This window comes from Salvia hispanica, chromosome 2 (genome assembly GCF_029641045.1).
Source record: "Salvia hispanica isolate PSC_SH4W2 chromosome 2, Shi_PSC_v1, whole genome shotgun sequence".
Classification (NCBI taxonomy): Eukaryota; Viridiplantae; Streptophyta; class Magnoliopsida; order Lamiales; family Lamiaceae; genus Salvia; species Salvia hispanica.
Window position 1 is genome coordinate 35,746,404 of NC_142693.1, and position 16,296 is coordinate 35,762,699.

Below are 16,296 nucleotides of genomic sequence, written 5' to 3' on the forward strand. Positions count from 1 at the left end.
TTATACATACATCTAATTGCATTAATAATACTCCCTCCGTCCCAGATAATTCGACCCAGTATTCCATTTCGGGCCGTCCCATATAATTTGTCCCACTTCACTTTTACCATTTTTGATAGTGGACCCCATATTCCACTAACTCATTCATACTCACATTTTATTATAAAACTAATACTTTAAAGTAGGACCCACATTCCACCAACTTTTTCAACTCACTTTCCATTACATTTCTTAAAACCCGTACCGGGTCAAAGTGTCCCAAATTATATGGGACGGAGGGAGTATAAATCAAGAACAAAATGTCTAATTAAATTAATTATTTAAGTAATTAAATCAATTGAATATTTTTTATTAATTTTTTTATTACTCAATTTAAGGTGAAAACACCTAACTAAAAATATTCTACTCTTTATATCATTATGAATACGATTCACAATTTTAAATTTTTATTAAGGCTGTATTAATAAGTTACTAATTTAATGTTAAAATATTATTATTATTATTATTATTATTATTATTATTATTATTATTATTATTATTATTATTATTATTATTATTATTATTATTATTATTATTATTATTATTATTACATAATATTTGGTGATTCATGATTTATATAATTTTACTACAATTATTTATTAACTACTATCACTTTTTAGTATTATAATAATATTATTATTATAATAATTAAATATAATTATATCTATAATTATAATTAAGTATATTTAAATGATATAAAAAATAAATTAATTATTAATCTATAATATCAAAATAATAGTATCAATATTGATTAAAAATAATAGTATAAATAGTGAGGAGAATGAGAGAAGATATTATAATATCATTTTGGTACTAATTTTATTTATGCCCAAAATATCCTTTATAACATGAAAGAAAATGTATTTATTTAGAGAGTATTTTAGGAAAATAATTACATCAGATACCAAAAATGTGATTTATAGATACAAAAAATGATATAAATAAAGATTAGAATCATTTACGTGCGAAAATGAAAGAACAAGTAGTACCATTTATATAATTCACTCTTGATTTTTTTCTTACTTTACTGATTTTATGTTAAAACTGATGCTATTTCAAAGAATTCATATTTTGGGATCAACAATAATTAATTATTTTTTATCTATCGAGTTTATTTGTAATTTTGACATCATTTGTGTCAGAGAGAATTCCCGTTCACGCGCTTACTGGGCCCCCACGCGTTTTCATGGACTCTCAAACTCCCTTCTCTCTCTCCTCTACCTACTCTTTGTCGTGCTAAATCAACGAGCGGCACCGCCCACCGGCCGTACATGAAATGAAACCGACGCTTGAACCTCCAAAGGCTCCAATCGGCTTCCAATCGAACCCTCTTTCCCACACCTCACCTAGTAACGCCACAAAACAACCACAAATACTACCATATTTGCCATTTTGGAGTCTACAGTGAAAAAGATTCAATCTTCTCATCCATCCGTTCTCATCCATCCATCATCACCGCAACAAAGTAAACTCATGTTTCCTCATCACATAACACTTGTCTAACAATTACAAATTGCAGCTTATTCAAATAATTGTGGTTTATTGGTTGTTATTAATTTTTCATAGGACCATGTGCATGATGGTCTCAGCTTCTCTTATAAAGCGCCCGTGATTGAGCTTTTCTTGGTTTGCTGTTTGTCGGTGTCAAATGTACTACAGTCTAAGAGCACAAGGGTTGTACTTTTCCTGTTGATTTTCTTGGTGGGCCTCTTGAAAAATGTCGCAGAAGCGGCAAGAGCCGGAGGAGGGCACATCTTTTGACGACAGGCATCCCAGGAATGCAAAATCTTTTAAAAGGTTGCTTTTTTAAAATTAATTGTTTCTATAAAGTCATGGTGTCTTCTGATTTCTCTCCTGATGTTAATTTTATGGTGTTAATTAGTCTTTGCTGGATTAATCTTTACCAATTGATCTGTTTATGGGATTTTGTGAATTTGAATTTAGCATTCAGATTCAGCTTTTGTAGAACTTTAAATGAGTATGCTTATGTTTCCGAAGCTGTAAAACAAAACTTGTTTTGATGCTAAATTGAATTGTAACATGGAATTTCTTTATTCGATGCTTTAGTTTGAAGTTGGAGGCCGATTCATTAGTTGAGAATGTGTGTTGGTAGTTTACCGAGGGGTTTTTTGGGTGTTGTTGTACTGATTATTTTGCAAATTTTGTAGTGTGGTGAGGGAGGTTATGAACCTCTGCAAATTACAACATCTAATGGAGCCAGTTCTTGAGCCTCTCATTCGTCGAGTTGTAAGTCGAGTTGCGCTTCCGAAATATTTATTTATGTGCTTGTGATGAACATGTTTTCCAGTTATAGATGGCACTTGAATAATTATGTAATTAGGTAAAATATAGCCACTGGAATAATACAACCTTTGTTCACAGTCTTGTGATTACATTGGATATTTGAATGGAGAAGTCTTGTGTGTCATTAACTCTGTTGTATATAGTTTTTAGGTATGGACTTCTGCTGAATTTCATTGCTTAGATGTTCCTGGACCAATCTATGATTGTCATAAATTTACTAGTTTACTTTTAATGAGAGATCACAGGTAAAAGAGGAAGTGGACTCCGCGTTGAGAAAATACATAATTAATACGAAAAGGTATGACGTAAGTATCCAACAAGATTCTTAATTTAGGTCACAAGCGAATTCGCTAACTATTTCCTTTTTTGGTGAAAAAATCCAGGAATTATGGGAAAGACACACATCCCTCTGAACCAAGGAATTTGTGTTTACAGTTCTCTAATGGCATATCTCTTCCTGTGTTTACTGGAACTCGTATTGAAGGAGAAGGGTCTACCAGAATGGAAGTTGCTTTAGTCGATATCCTTACTGGGGAAGTTGTTTTTAGTGGTCATGGATCATCTGAGAAGGTAGAGATTGTAGTTCTTGAAGGAGATTTTGATGGAGATGAGAGGGGAAATTGGACAGCTGTAGAATTCCAAAATAATACAGTGCGAGAGCGGGATGGAAAGAAGCCTCTCCTGACTGGGGATCTTATCATGACCCTGCAAGATGGCAAGGGTTTGGTTGGTAACATTATGTTTACAGATAATTCAAGCTGGACAAGAAGCCGGAAGTTTAGGCTGGGTGCTAAACTCTTGGACAGCATCAGTGGCGTCAGAGTAAGAGAGGCTAGATCAGAACCCTTTGTTGTTAGAGATCATCGTGGAGAACGTGAGTTACTTTTAGTCTTCTATTAATTACATTGTGCAGCCATTTTCTTAATTTTCATGTGGTGAAATGTAGTCAATTTTTGTTTCTTTGAATTATTCCCTTTCCGTGATTATATAGTCTGATTAAGTTTTGTACGTGGACTGAATCTTTGGAAAAGCTAAAGAACAACTAAACTTCTTTAAATGCCTCAAAACACATTACTTCTTTTGCTCTGAAGCGAAACAACAATCATCGGCAGAAAATCACTTAGTATAATACATCTTTTCACTTTTCCTTATGGAAGTGTACAAGAAGCACCATCCTCCATCACTTTCTGATGAAGTATGGCGGCTGGAAAAGATTGGTAAAGGTGGAGCTTTTCACAAACGTTTGAGGAAGGAAAGAATCACTACCGTAGAGGATTTTCTGGTGTCATTCTTCCTAGACCCTACAAGACTTCGAAATGTAAGATGTTTGTGATATTAATACGTTTCTGTTTCTGTAACTCTTGGTTCCATTGCTCGGGTTAGGATTTGATGTTTCATTTATATCCACTATTTGAAGCATGGTTAACACATTTCTAAAATGAAAACATTGTAGATCCTTGGGACCGGTATGTCTGCCAAAATGTGGGAAGTAGTCGTGGAGCATGCTCGAACATGTGTTATTGACCAGAAATTACAATTCTATGGCACCTCTCAAGATAATGGTGTAGTTTTCGACATGGTCGGGCAACTGATGGGGATCATCTCGAATGGGCAGTATCTTCGTGCTGATAAGCTGTCCGAAGCAGAAAAGGCACGCTGCTTTTTTTTTTTTTTTTTGCTTTTAAGATGAATGCTCATTCATTTTTCCATTTTCGACTGACATCTGGCTGTATCTCAACTCTGTTTCAGGCGGAGGCCCACGAGTCAGTCATCTCTGCTTTTGCAGATCGTGACAAAATTGTCAGCTTTGATGAGGGCTCATCTCCGAATTTCCCAACCCCTTCAAGCTTATCGGTTGCTCGATCTTCTTCAAACTTGCCCTCTGAGACCAGTTTCAATGATGACGAGCCTTACTTGCAACACAATGCTGCTTCTCCAACCTACATGGAGTCGGTATATTCTTTAGAAGGCTTGGGCACCTTTGAAGATTGCCTGCACCAAGTTGAAGACAACCTAATCTGTAATGCTGACACCTTGAATAGAGCATTGTGTGCAGACGAACTACAATACTTCGAGACGGATCAGGCAATTCACAGTCCTCTTCTAGAATTATCAGGAGATATACAGGGCGACATCAGTGCTTATATGCCGTATTCTGGTGTTCCCACCGGAAAATCTGAGAGGGGGTGGAACATTCTAGTATTTGTGTTGAGATGGTGGTTCTCCATAAGAAGAATCGTGGCTAGAAAAACCCGTACTTGAGAAAGTCAGGGTAATTCTATAACGACTGAAGACTTTTGTTGGAGATCCTCTGCAGCTACATGTGAAGAGAATTAAGTTCTTATATATACATGCATATACAGATTTAGCTGATTGTTTTGTGAAAAAAATATACAATAAGCAAGGCTGTAAGTGCAAACAGTGGAAGCATCAGTGTGAAATTGTATATGGTAGTGTTTTAGGGGTGGTCTAGTTTTCCATTCAAGGACTACCTTTTCTGTACATATTCAATATGTGAATAATAAATAGACCCTTACTTCCATGTAAAGCTGCAGATTTGATAACTGAATGTTTGTTTGAATCGGAATGGAATTTTCCTTTTGAAGGGAACTCATATGATTTGAAAGCCTCACTTGTGTTCTCATGCTCTGATGTTTCACGGCTTTTAGCGATCTATAAGTTGAAGAAAATTATTAAGTATATGTACACGCGTGGATGCTATAAGCAATCTTAAGTATGATAAATTGTGAACAATTGGCTTTATCCTGCTCGGATAGTCGTGGATTTCAGATCAGAGAAGAGGAGAACGTTTACCAAGGTCGTTGAAGAGGAGCCGGAATCAGAAAGAGGGAGAAGGTTTGCCACGTCTAATAAGAGGGAACTGAACAAAAAGGAGCATGTGCGGAAAATTCAAGAGGTGACAAGTAACTTTTGTTTCTTGATCAAGAAACATCACTGAGTTGAGGAACGTAATTGCTCGAAAAACATTGACAGGTGAGGAGATAAAAGGAGAAGGGGGTGTTCCATTTTTTGAGGTGGGTCTTGTTGTTCAATATCTAGGAGACGTGCTAGGATTATTTTCGGGAAGCTGCTACTCTCGGACAAGCATGCTGAGAAAAGGATATAAACACTTGTTCTACTTTCTAGTACCTGATAGCATAGGAGTATATCATTCTTACTAAATCAAGATTCATCAGTAACACATCAGTATGAAAGCGAATATTTTTCAGTGTTTTAAGGGAAAGACTTTCCTCCTTTCCTTAACTATAGATGATTGGAGAAAAAAAGGGCATGCATTTCACAGGATTCAGTAACTAGGCTTTCTTGTATTTTTATTACTATTAATTTGTTAGTATGATTTTGCTGCAGATGATATACTGGTATACCTGCATGTGCAAATCGTTGGGGGAGCTGCTGTGCATTTTCCTCATAATTTCTGTCTCATTTCTCATGTTGAAATCCATCAAGCTCCATTTTTTTGACTTTAACGCAACCTTCACCCTAACTAGATTGCATTTCTCAAGTTGAAATTTTGCTCAGATGGATTTGCAGCGAGTTCTCACTCTCAGACTCCATTCTTGATTTTTTTTACTTGGCAATATTTTTTGCAGGACATGAGGTAACTTCCTAGCTGTTTCTGGGAAACCATGATCGTGACTATGAATGTGATTCAATAATCTAATGTAGTTGAAATATTAAACAAATATGGTAGAGAGAAAAATCAAAAATCAAAGAACACTGACACACCACAACACAATCCGAGACTTCATTTTGGCTAAATGTGGGTGCTGACAGACACTGTTAGCACACGCTTTAACATCACCCTCTTTTTGTTATATTAGATGCTCATTTTTCAGACAGGGATAGACAAGAAACAGAATAGTTTGAGAATGATGTCGATGGATGAGGTGATGCAAATTGTAAGTATGCAAACATGTAGATGCTAAATATCCGGCAATATGTATGTTTACATTCTTGTTTCTTATGCGTGATATTCTGCTAAGGTCAAAGAGGAGTTGGAATCCAAGAAAGCGAGAATCTTTTCTAAGGTTGAAGAGGAGTTGGAATCCAAGAAAGCGAGAATCTTTTCCGAGGTCGAAGAGGAGATTGAATCAGCAAAAAGGAACATATATAGTAGATTGAAGAGGTTGATAGGAAGCTATTGTTTCTTGATCAAGAATCATGATTTTAATTATTCTTGTTTGATTTTGCAGCTATTTCAAACATGGGGATCAGACCTCATCTCAGAGCAACATGAAACTGGAGTTGAGGAAACGGATTGCTCGAAAAATCTTGACTGGTGATGAGATCAAAGGAGAAGGAGGTGTTCCTATTGAGGTGGCTCTTGTTGATGACGTGACAGGAGATGTCATAGTTGATGAACCCGAGGCCTCTTCAAAAGTTGAGTTTTTTCTTCTCAAAGCCAAGTCAGATGCTTCCGAAGCAGATGATTGGACAGCTGAAGAATTCAACGCGACCATTGTTCCTCAAGTGAAAGGAAAGATGCCTATTCTCGCTGGAAATGCACTCCTGCAGCTGCATAGAGGTGTTGCTGTTGCGAAGAACATCTCGATCAGACACCACGTTAGCGAAATAAAGCCACCAGAGTTCAAGTTAGGCGCGAGAGTTGTTGGTGCTTATGCTCGTATAAAGGAAGCCAAGACGGAGGCCTTCACCCTCAAGAATTTCCGCATCAAATGTGAGTCTGCCTTGTTATTTGATAATGATGAGATGTCTCTGACTAATTAATTGTTCTTCTACTTGATCTTCAGATAATGAGAAACATGCGAATCCATCTCTATCTGATAAAGTATGGCGGTTAGATTGTATTTGTAGGCGTGGTGAGATCGATAAGCGTCTTCAAGAAAACAGCATCTGCACCGTGGAGGATTTCCTCATTCAACACCTCAAAAATCCTCAACGCCTCCAGAATGTAACCTTTTTTTTTCTTTCTCTTGTCTTAATCTGTATTCTGTATTATACTTGTTAGTTTTCTGATAAAAATCCATAAGTTTCTCTATTCCCCCCTCAGATGACAAATGAAATGTCTAATATTTAAGGTGCAAATGAAGAATTTTGCTATCCAATCTTGCCTTTTTTGTACAAATGAAGTATTGCTAATTTGCCTCTTCAGTTTAAAATAGGTCTAAACTAGTTTGTTGGCCTGTTGTAGATTGTGAATTCACCAAATAAGAATTGGCAGAAGATTATTAGTAATGCTCGAGCATGCCTAACCGAAAGGGTGTACTGTTACATAGATCCGGAGAAGAAAAAAGGCATCGTCTTCAATATTCTAGGAGATATTCTAAGACTATTTCCAGATCAGACAAGCGCGCTGCAGTCAGAAAGAGAAAAGGCATACATACACTTGCTCTACTTTGTAGTTGCTAGCATATCAATTATAACTATCTTACTAAATCAAATTTCATGACTTTGAATGACAGGCTGATGCTGATAAACTGTTAGCATCTGCTTGCCAGAATTGGGGGCTGGTAAAGGCTTTTAATGATCAGAGTTCTCTTCAGCAGCACCTAGCTGGTTTAAGTCCATATATTGGCGGGTCGAGCGGTCATATACATTTGGAGACTTCATATCACAGTTTCGACCCGATGATGAGCTTTCCTGGATACCAGGATTTCTTTGCAGACGTTGATGAGTACATGTACGAAACCTTTGGTTACGGAGATGGCCTAATGAACGAGTGGAATGCAGCATCTGAGGTGGTTGAAGGTGGGAGAAAGGGATGGAAAGTATTGCTCATTGTTTTGAAATTTAGGAAAAGGGTGGTTTTAGATGTTAGTTCAATTCGGAAGAAACAGAGAGTTGGGTAACGATACTGATACTCTCTTGTGAGTTGTGATCACGAATTTTTGAGTTACTATCTATTATGCCATCTGTATAATACTACTGAATTTGGTATATAAACATCCTTGTTTCGTAGTCGTAGCTATGCTATGCTATGTTATGTATATCTACTGATTTGTGTTAGTTTTTCAATCCATCTTATTTTTCATATTTTGATGTATTAAATAATCCCATCAAATAGGTGAATTAAGTCATCTATATTGAAAATTCTATCGTGATAGTATCAAACTTCAATTATCTTACATCGTAAAATTACAACTCAACTACTACCAAACAAGGATTTTTAAGTCCACAGCGTGTGAGTAGAATTGTAGTACCACTAACGCTTCTAAAATAGATACCCTCTTTTTATCAAGTTACTTGATTTGAGTCATATTCTTTTTTAGGTTATTCCAAGTTACTTAAGTCATTTTTTTAGCTAAAAACAAAACATTTAATCTCACCTATTTTATTTCTTTTTTGTTACTTTAATGCCTCTTCTTTCTCTTACTTTATTTAATGCCTCTACATTATTTAACTCACTACACACAATTTTCATAAATCTCGTACCGAAAAAAAACGCCTCAAGTAACATGGGACGGAGGAAGTACTATAAAAAACGCCCAGTCTACAGCGTGTCACGTGAGCTGGGCGAGTGGTCCGTCAGCAAGAGTGGATCTCTCTGCGGAGAGCACGCTCGTTCCGGCAGAAACCCCACAAAAAGTGTGCCGATGCGGTACCGCCCGGGCGGCACCGACCACCTCTTCTGAATCACCGTTGTTGGTGCTCTAAGTTTCATAACCTCTCCTATAAGTTTTACAGAGTACTATTTACTTTTTTATTTATTTTTAATATGCACCACATCACATTAATATTTTTACTCACATTTTATTATGAAATAAATATTATTTCCATTTGTAAAAAATTAATCTCATTTTATTATTTTGGAGTGTAACAAAAAATAGTCTTATTTTAAGAAACATGCTTTATCCATTTTTTTTTTCTTTTACTTTTACTTTTTCTTTTTCTTTTTCTTTTTTTCTCCTGATATATTATTTTTTATTTCATTTTTCTTATTTTACCAATTTTTTTTGGAGGGAGGGAGTTTCTTAAAATTTGTGCGGAGGGAAGACGAAGGGTGTAAATTTTTGGCTGACAAAATCTACATACGCTTCCACAGAATCAATGTGGCCGATACTGGAACGCGGTAGCTTGGGTGGCCCACTTATTCACCGATGCTTCTTTCCGAGCTGAGTTGAACTCCATTTTCTGGAAAGAAGCATTTATCGTTAAGACATTCTTCACTAATTTTGTGTGGTTGCTGTTGCTGGAGAGAGATGGAGCCTGATCACAACGGCAGTTCATCAGAGCAGCCAAGTTGTTCATATGTTCAGCTTGTTCTAACTGTAAGAAGATAGGTCGATTTGGCTTATTCAAGCTAGAAAAGATATGCTAGAAAAGATATGGATTCTGCTTATTTTAAAGATAATTGCTGTATGATCACTTTTAGACTAAATCTCCTTCTACTTTTTCGTTTCCCTTTCTGATATGATTAGATTTTATTCCAAGTTTTAGAGGATGATTCCTAAAAGACTATTGAGTTGATTCTGAATTGATCATACTTTTTGTCTTTAAAATTAGTCACGTGGATTGGTGTTTCTTTTATGGTTTATAGAATCATTCAATTAGCCTTTTTAAGTTCATTCATTTGATTTGGTAATTCCCACAGTTGGGAATCTTTCTTTCTTTCTTTTTTCATTCTTGATTTGACTAAATTTTCATTACTACTGTTTCTTTGACTTGACATGGCTCAAATTTCCCTCCTCCCTTAATGGTAGGATACTGGATGAAGAGAGGGACATATGGTGTTAAAAACGTGTAGCCGAGTACTAAAGATGGTTAGCCGAGGATTGCCAGTTACTGACGGTCTAATTCTTAAAATGGTGCGTGGCATGCACATCTTCTCTTCTATGTTTGTTGAATGCTATATTTCCATTTTGCAAAGGATTGATTGTTGTTAAATGGGATTTACTTTGGACTGATGGTATTCTTGTTTCAATGACTTTGTCAAGAGGATGACTCAACATCTTGATTGATTATATATTATGTTATAAAACACTATACCACTTGAGAAATTTATTATTGTTAATTTGCCAATCACGATCTTTTGTTCAATATTCTTTGTTTTAGGTAATAGAGGGTTTTCAACCTGATGAAGAGAGGATTTTGAATGAAGGGACTCGGTGAGAATTTATGCTATTGGTTGTTAATTTTTTCCCTTATTTTTTGATCAAGAAAAAGGCCCACACTCTGGTTCATAACGAATTCTGGTATTGTTTCTGATGTGCTGATAGGAATGAGTTTTCAGAGGAAAGGAGTCTGCAGCTGAAGTTCTTAGATGTGAGTGCCTGAAGTTGGCTCTGCTTGATTTGAACAAGCACACTGTGACCTGTGGCCTTGGATCTTCGGCAAAAGTGGATATACTACTTCTTGAGGGAGATGGTGATGAAAACAACAGGACTCTTGAAAATTTTGAGAGAAGCATCATTCAAACAGGAGATAAAAAGAAGCCTCACTTTTCTCCTAAAAAATGTCTATATATTGCTCAAGAATGGTGTTGCGGATTTGATAAATATCAAGTTGGGACACGACAGAGAGTGGAACAATAGGTGCAGCTGCAGCCTGCAGACTGGGAGCGAGGATCGGGCAGAATATTGAAGGAACCATGGTGCAAGAAGCATGGACCACGCCATTTAAGGTCAGAGATAAGTGCCTCAAATGTGTGTTCTTCTCACTCCGTGTTAAACTTAATCATCGTTTTGTTTTACTGTTCTTTACCAACTAACTCTTCATATCTACGAAAAGGCTGCTTCTGTTGCAGCCAAAATCCGAAATTTACAAGTTTGAGTTCTTAGTCTCATCTCCTACTCTGTTGAGATACATAGATTATGAAAAGAACAAGGCCATTAAAGTTTAATTTTAAAGAGGACGGAGAAACTTCCACATAACTGCTGGTTTCCTTTTGCAGAGTATGACAAATTTCCCTGTCCATCTCTTACTTCTGAAGTTTGGAGATTGAAGGGAATAGGCAGGACTGGCAAGCGCCTTGATAGACTGAAAGAGAAATACATCGAGACTGTGCAGATTTTCTGTTTTGGTACCATGTCAACCCTGAGGAGCTCCAAAACAAAGTAATAGCCCTCGTTAACAATTTATACTCTTTGATTTATTAAGTGCGAAACCAGATTTTGTTTGCATACTCGGATTCATGCTATGTTTTGTTGCTAGTCTATCAATTTAGGTTTAGAAATCATGGTTTATTGGTAGCTTCTAAAGCCAACTTGCAACATGCATACAGATCTTAGATAACGGTGATGGCAGATGGAAGACAATAGTGAGTCATGCTCAGAAGTGCAAATTGACTGTGAAAAGATGTTATGTCACAGATCCTCAACCGAACTATATACGATTGTGTGGGAAAACTCAAGGGGGATATCATGGAGTCCCAGTTTGTTGGGATTGATAATCTGTATGCTGATAGAAAGGTGGTGTTGCCTTTGTTGTTGTGAATAGATTTATTTATGCAATTGTGGAGTCTCCAACTCCTACTCTTACTAAATACTAATGAATTACTGACCCCTAATAGGATGATGCTCTCAAGTTACTGAGATCTGTATTAGAAAGAGCCTCTGCGTTATAAAAGGATTTTCGATACACAATCACAAGCACCATCTGTGATTATGGGCCTCTTGGATCAAAAGAAAGAGGAGTGGTATCCAACCCTGATCCTCAATTCACCCCTCTTCATATCTCAGGTCAGAGTGCATGATATTTTGTGCAAAAGATTTCGGGTGTAATACATATCTTGAATTTACATAGATCCAGAGAAGGAAACAGGCATCATCTTCAATATTCTAGGAGACATGCTAAGAGTCCGGATCAGACGAGCGCACTGCAGTCAGAAAAAGAAAAGGCATACATACACTTGTTCTACTTTGTAGTTGCTAGCATATCAATGATAACTATCTTAGTAAATCAAGATTCATCACTTTGAATGACAGGCTGATGCTGATAAACTGTTAGCATCTGTTTGCCAAAACTGGGGGCAGGTACAGGCTTTTGATGGTCAGAATTTTCTTTGATGATCGGTAATACACATTTGGACACTTCATATCACAGTTTCAACCCGATGATGAGCTTTCTTGGAGACCAGACTTTCTTTGCAGGCGTTGATGAGTTCATGCACAACGCCTTTGGTTACGGGTATGGCCTAATGAATTAATCGAATGCAGCATCCGAGGTGGTTGGTGGTGGGAGAAAGAGATGGAAAATATTGTTCATTTCTTGATATTTAGGAAGAGGGTGGTTTAAGAATTTAGATGTTAGTCCAATCCGAAAGAAACAGAGTTGGTTAATGATAATGTGTGGTTGTGTTGAATGGTATTCCTACTCTCATTCTTTTACTTGGTACTATCTATTCCATTTTTCATGGAATACTCGTTCACAGTTATCAAAAGAATGAACATACCATTCTTATTCCTTCCTAATTTTTATATTAATAAAATTATACTCCCTCCGTCCCAGATAATTCGACCCACTATTCCATTTCAGATCGTCCCACGTAATTTGTCCCATTTCACTTTTACCATTTTTGATAGTGGACCCTATATTCCACTAACTCATTCCTACTCAAATTTTATTATAAAACTAATACTTTAAAAGTAGGACCCACATTCTACCAACTTTTTCAACTCACTTTCCATTACATTTCTTAAAACCTGTGTCAGGTCAAAGTGTCCCAAATTATCTGGGACGGAGGGAATATATATTATACTTCTTCCGTCCCACAACAACACGCACTTTCCAATTTTAGAAACTCTCTTCTCCCTAGTGAGGTGTGACCCATTATCCATTATCAATACTTTAATTACTTTCTTTCTGCATCTCTCTTACTTTACCAATTTTGCATTAAAACCTTGCCGAACCCAAAGTGCATATTCTTTGAGGACGGATGGAGTATTACTTTCTTCTTTCCATAATATTATGCATTTTTGATTGAACATAGATTTTAATGCACAATAACTAAGTAAAAAGTAAGTAAAAGAGATAGAAAAAAAAAGTAATTAAGTAAGAGAGAAAAAAAGAAAAAGTAATTAATATATTGTTTGTAGAATGAATCCCACCTCAATAGAGATAAAAAAGTTTTCAAAATAAAAAATGCATATTTTTGCGGGAAGGTCAAAAAAGAAAAGAATGCATACTAGACGAATAGCTTATTTATATACTACTATTATTAATCTATTGCAACTATAAATTAATTACACACAATTTAATAAACTAGATTAATAAGAAAACATTGATACAAGTATTTTTCAAATTTAATAAATTTATTTAACATATTTGAGTATTTTTATAGGATCGACCGAGCGCGCACGTACACGCCCCCACACACACCCACACCCACACACACTCACACCCCATTGGACTGTACACTTTGACTAAATATCATTTGACTAAATATCATTTGACTAAACCCACACCCCCACACCACTGTACACTTTGACTAAACCTCATTTGATTTTTTTAAAGATAAAATGTACTCCCTCTGTCCCGCTTAAGATGACACGTTTTTCTTTTTAGTTTGTCCCAACTAAGATGACACATTTCCTTTTTTATCTCTCCAATTAATACACTCAACCACTTTTTCTCACTCCTATTAAAATATTCATCTTCCTTTATCTCTCTACTTTAATAATTACACCCACCTTCTCTCTCTCCAATTAAACACTTTAACCAATAACTCCTAAAATCTCGTGTCGGCTAAGCAATGTGTCATCTTAGCTGGACGGAGGGAGTAGTGCTTTTAGACTTTCAGTTAGTACTCACTACTAAAAGACAGTTTCGTTATGGTTGTTAGTGACACTAATTACAACAATAATTATCACACGAAAAGAACGAAAAGTTATGCAACACCTCATTGCTTTTTAAGAGCGTCCACAATGGATGCCCTAATGGGAGTTCTAGTGGTTGCCACAGTATTTTTTAATTCCCCTTCTTTCTGTAATGGTTTCGCCCTAATGTTCGCCCTATCAATTAAACTCAATTTGCATTTAATTTTTAATATGATTATTTTTCATTTTCATTTTTAATTACTAAAATAGCAAAATATATTATATTAAAACCATAAATTTTAAAAAACAACTATATTACTTGATTAAAAAAAACAACATTAGCTAAAAAAAACTACATTACTAAACTAAATTACTAAATTAATAAAAACCTAACTAGTTATCTAAATCTAACTTCTTGCTCAAATTCTTGATCATTTTCTCAATCCTCTGTTGTTTTTATGTTGTGTGTCAAGTATAAATTTATACTCGCACACCTCGCGAAAACCACCGAACTCCTGGAGTGTTGAGGCCACGAGCTGAGTAGACGGAAGAGGCGCAGCCTGCGGGGGAGCCTATCCAGACGCGGTCGCCTTCCCTTTGGCTTGGGCTTTGGCAGTCTTGTTGCTAATGGGACGTCTAAAAGTAGACGTAGGCGTTCCGGAACTCCCCTCCGGCTTAGCATTGAGATCCACGGGCGATGGGCCGCTGCTTGTATAACCGCCAGTGGTGGTGTTCTTCGTTCGCTTCGCAGCTAAGGATAAGGCCGGTATCCCTCCGTCGAACTTCGGCTTGTCCTTTAAGATCAGCCAAATGTTGTAGAACTTGAACTGCCCGTACTTCGACTGGTAAGTGGCCATCGACTTTTGGATGACATCCTCCATGCTCTCACCGCTGGCCCTTTTGTCCCTGAACTTCGTGTAAATATCCTTAAAGTTGTTGACATGGAGCTTGATCCGATCCCAACACTTGCGGAGCTGATCCTTGCTCCACTTATACGCCCAACTCGGCTTCACTGAGTTGTATCTGGCCTCAATGCGATCCCACATCTTGCCCGACGTCTGGTTGTTGGAGTTTATCGGATCCTCCGATATATCGACCCAACACTGAGCCACCTTCATGTATTCCTCCATGTTGTAGTCAGTGCGCCCCACGGCGTACTCGTCGTTGGGATCGTTGGATGGGTGTGGGACTGGGATGGCTGGCGCCTTTTCCTTCCGCGCCATCTTCTTCTTCCTCATCGACGGCTTAGGAGCAAGAGGTTGCCCAGAACTCGGCTCCATGTACTCAGCCTAGTAGACGTCAGTGTTGAAGAACGGATCGAACTCAGAGTCAGAAACGAAAGTGGACCCTACAGATCTAGGAGTCTCGACCCGGTAGTTTTCGTGGCTGGGCCAACGGCCGCCGGTGCTGGCACCAAATATCGGCATATCGTCATCGACACTATGCGGGTTTGGGAATTGACTCGGATCCATTCTGAAAGTGTGAAAGTGAGAAAAAAGAATAGAAAGAGAGTAGAGTAGGCAGTATTGTGTGAAAGTGTGTGAAAAGTGCATGAGGATGAAGTATTTATAATGTTTTAAAGAATAAAAAAAATTAAAATTGAAAACGCGTCGAAATCGGGCTCAGGCACGCCTCTGCAATGGGCTCCCGATGCATCGCCCGACGCATCGGGCAACCGACCCAGACGACCGATACTTCGGTCGTCCCACTCGGGCGCCCGATGCATCGGGCACCTGCAATGGTCGGACGAGGACGCCCGAGGACGATGTTGTCCGATCGTTCGCCCAATCTCTTCACCATTGTGGATGTTCTAATGTCCCGAAGTAATTTATCAAAAAAACATACCATTACTATTAGAACTCTAGGAGTCCGTTTGGTAGTTATGTTATATTATAAATAATTAATAGCAATTCAATTCGGAAGAAACAAGAGAATTTGTTGTCGATAATGTGTGGTTCTCATCATCATGGAAGAGTGGCATTTGGCTAAATTCTATAAATAGGTCATTCTGGAAAAATGCTTCCATCGATAGGGGTTTTTTTTTGGCTAAATTCTATAAATAGGTCATTCTATAAATAGTACAAATTGGAGGAATTGGTTTGTCTTATGAGCCACCCGTGGCAAATGCATACCTTGTGTTAGATGAGTTTGTTCCATACAATGAGTTGGTTAACAGAATATGTGATTGCATTTGAATCAATGTGAATGAGTATATGAT

At 37.2% G+C, this 16,296-nt stretch overlaps 2 protein-coding genes and 1 long non-coding RNA gene across 4 annotated transcripts; 2 read left to right on the forward strand and 1 right to left on the reverse strand.

The window, feature by feature from the left end:
* The first annotated feature begins 1,220 nt into the window (after positions 1-1,220).
* LOC125223386 (uncharacterized) lies at positions 1,221-8,279 on the forward strand. Its single transcript, XM_048126518.2, has 16 exons — positions 1,221-1,504; positions 1,606-1,836; positions 2,208-2,286; positions 2,589-2,641; positions 2,727-3,217; positions 3,501-3,661; positions 3,797-3,994; positions 4,093-4,603; positions 5,121-5,267; positions 5,955-5,962; positions 6,186-6,263; positions 6,348-6,490; positions 6,558-7,042; positions 7,116-7,276; positions 7,517-7,699; positions 7,788-8,279. The coding sequence occupies exons 2-16, from the start codon at positions 1,757-1,759 to the stop codon at positions 8,172-8,174; spliced, it is 3,165 nt and encodes a 1,054-aa protein (XP_047982475.2). The 5' UTR covers positions 1,221-1,504; positions 1,606-1,756; the 3' UTR covers positions 8,175-8,279.
* Positions 8,280-9,274: 995 nt separating this feature from the next.
* LOC125202304 (uncharacterized) lies at positions 9,275-12,719 on the forward strand. 2 transcript variants are annotated; one of them, XR_007173073.2, is made up of 9 exons: positions 9,275-9,593; positions 10,026-10,130; positions 10,378-10,430; positions 10,542-10,945; positions 11,216-11,378; positions 11,546-11,732; positions 11,834-12,002; positions 12,067-12,160; positions 12,249-12,719. It is a non-coding gene; the product is annotated as an uncharacterized LOC125202304 (long non-coding RNA). The 2 variants fall into 2 exon arrangements; XR_007173071.2 differs by having other exon boundaries at positions 11,834-12,160.
* A 1,931-nt stretch (positions 12,720-14,650) lies between these two features.
* Positions 14,651-15,358, reverse strand: LOC125193933 (uncharacterized). The gene has a single exon (XM_048091886.1). The coding sequence runs from the start codon at positions 15,356-15,358 to the stop codon at positions 14,651-14,653; it is 708 nt and encodes a 235-aa protein (XP_047947843.1).
* Between the last annotated feature and the right edge of the window lie 938 nt (positions 15,359-16,296).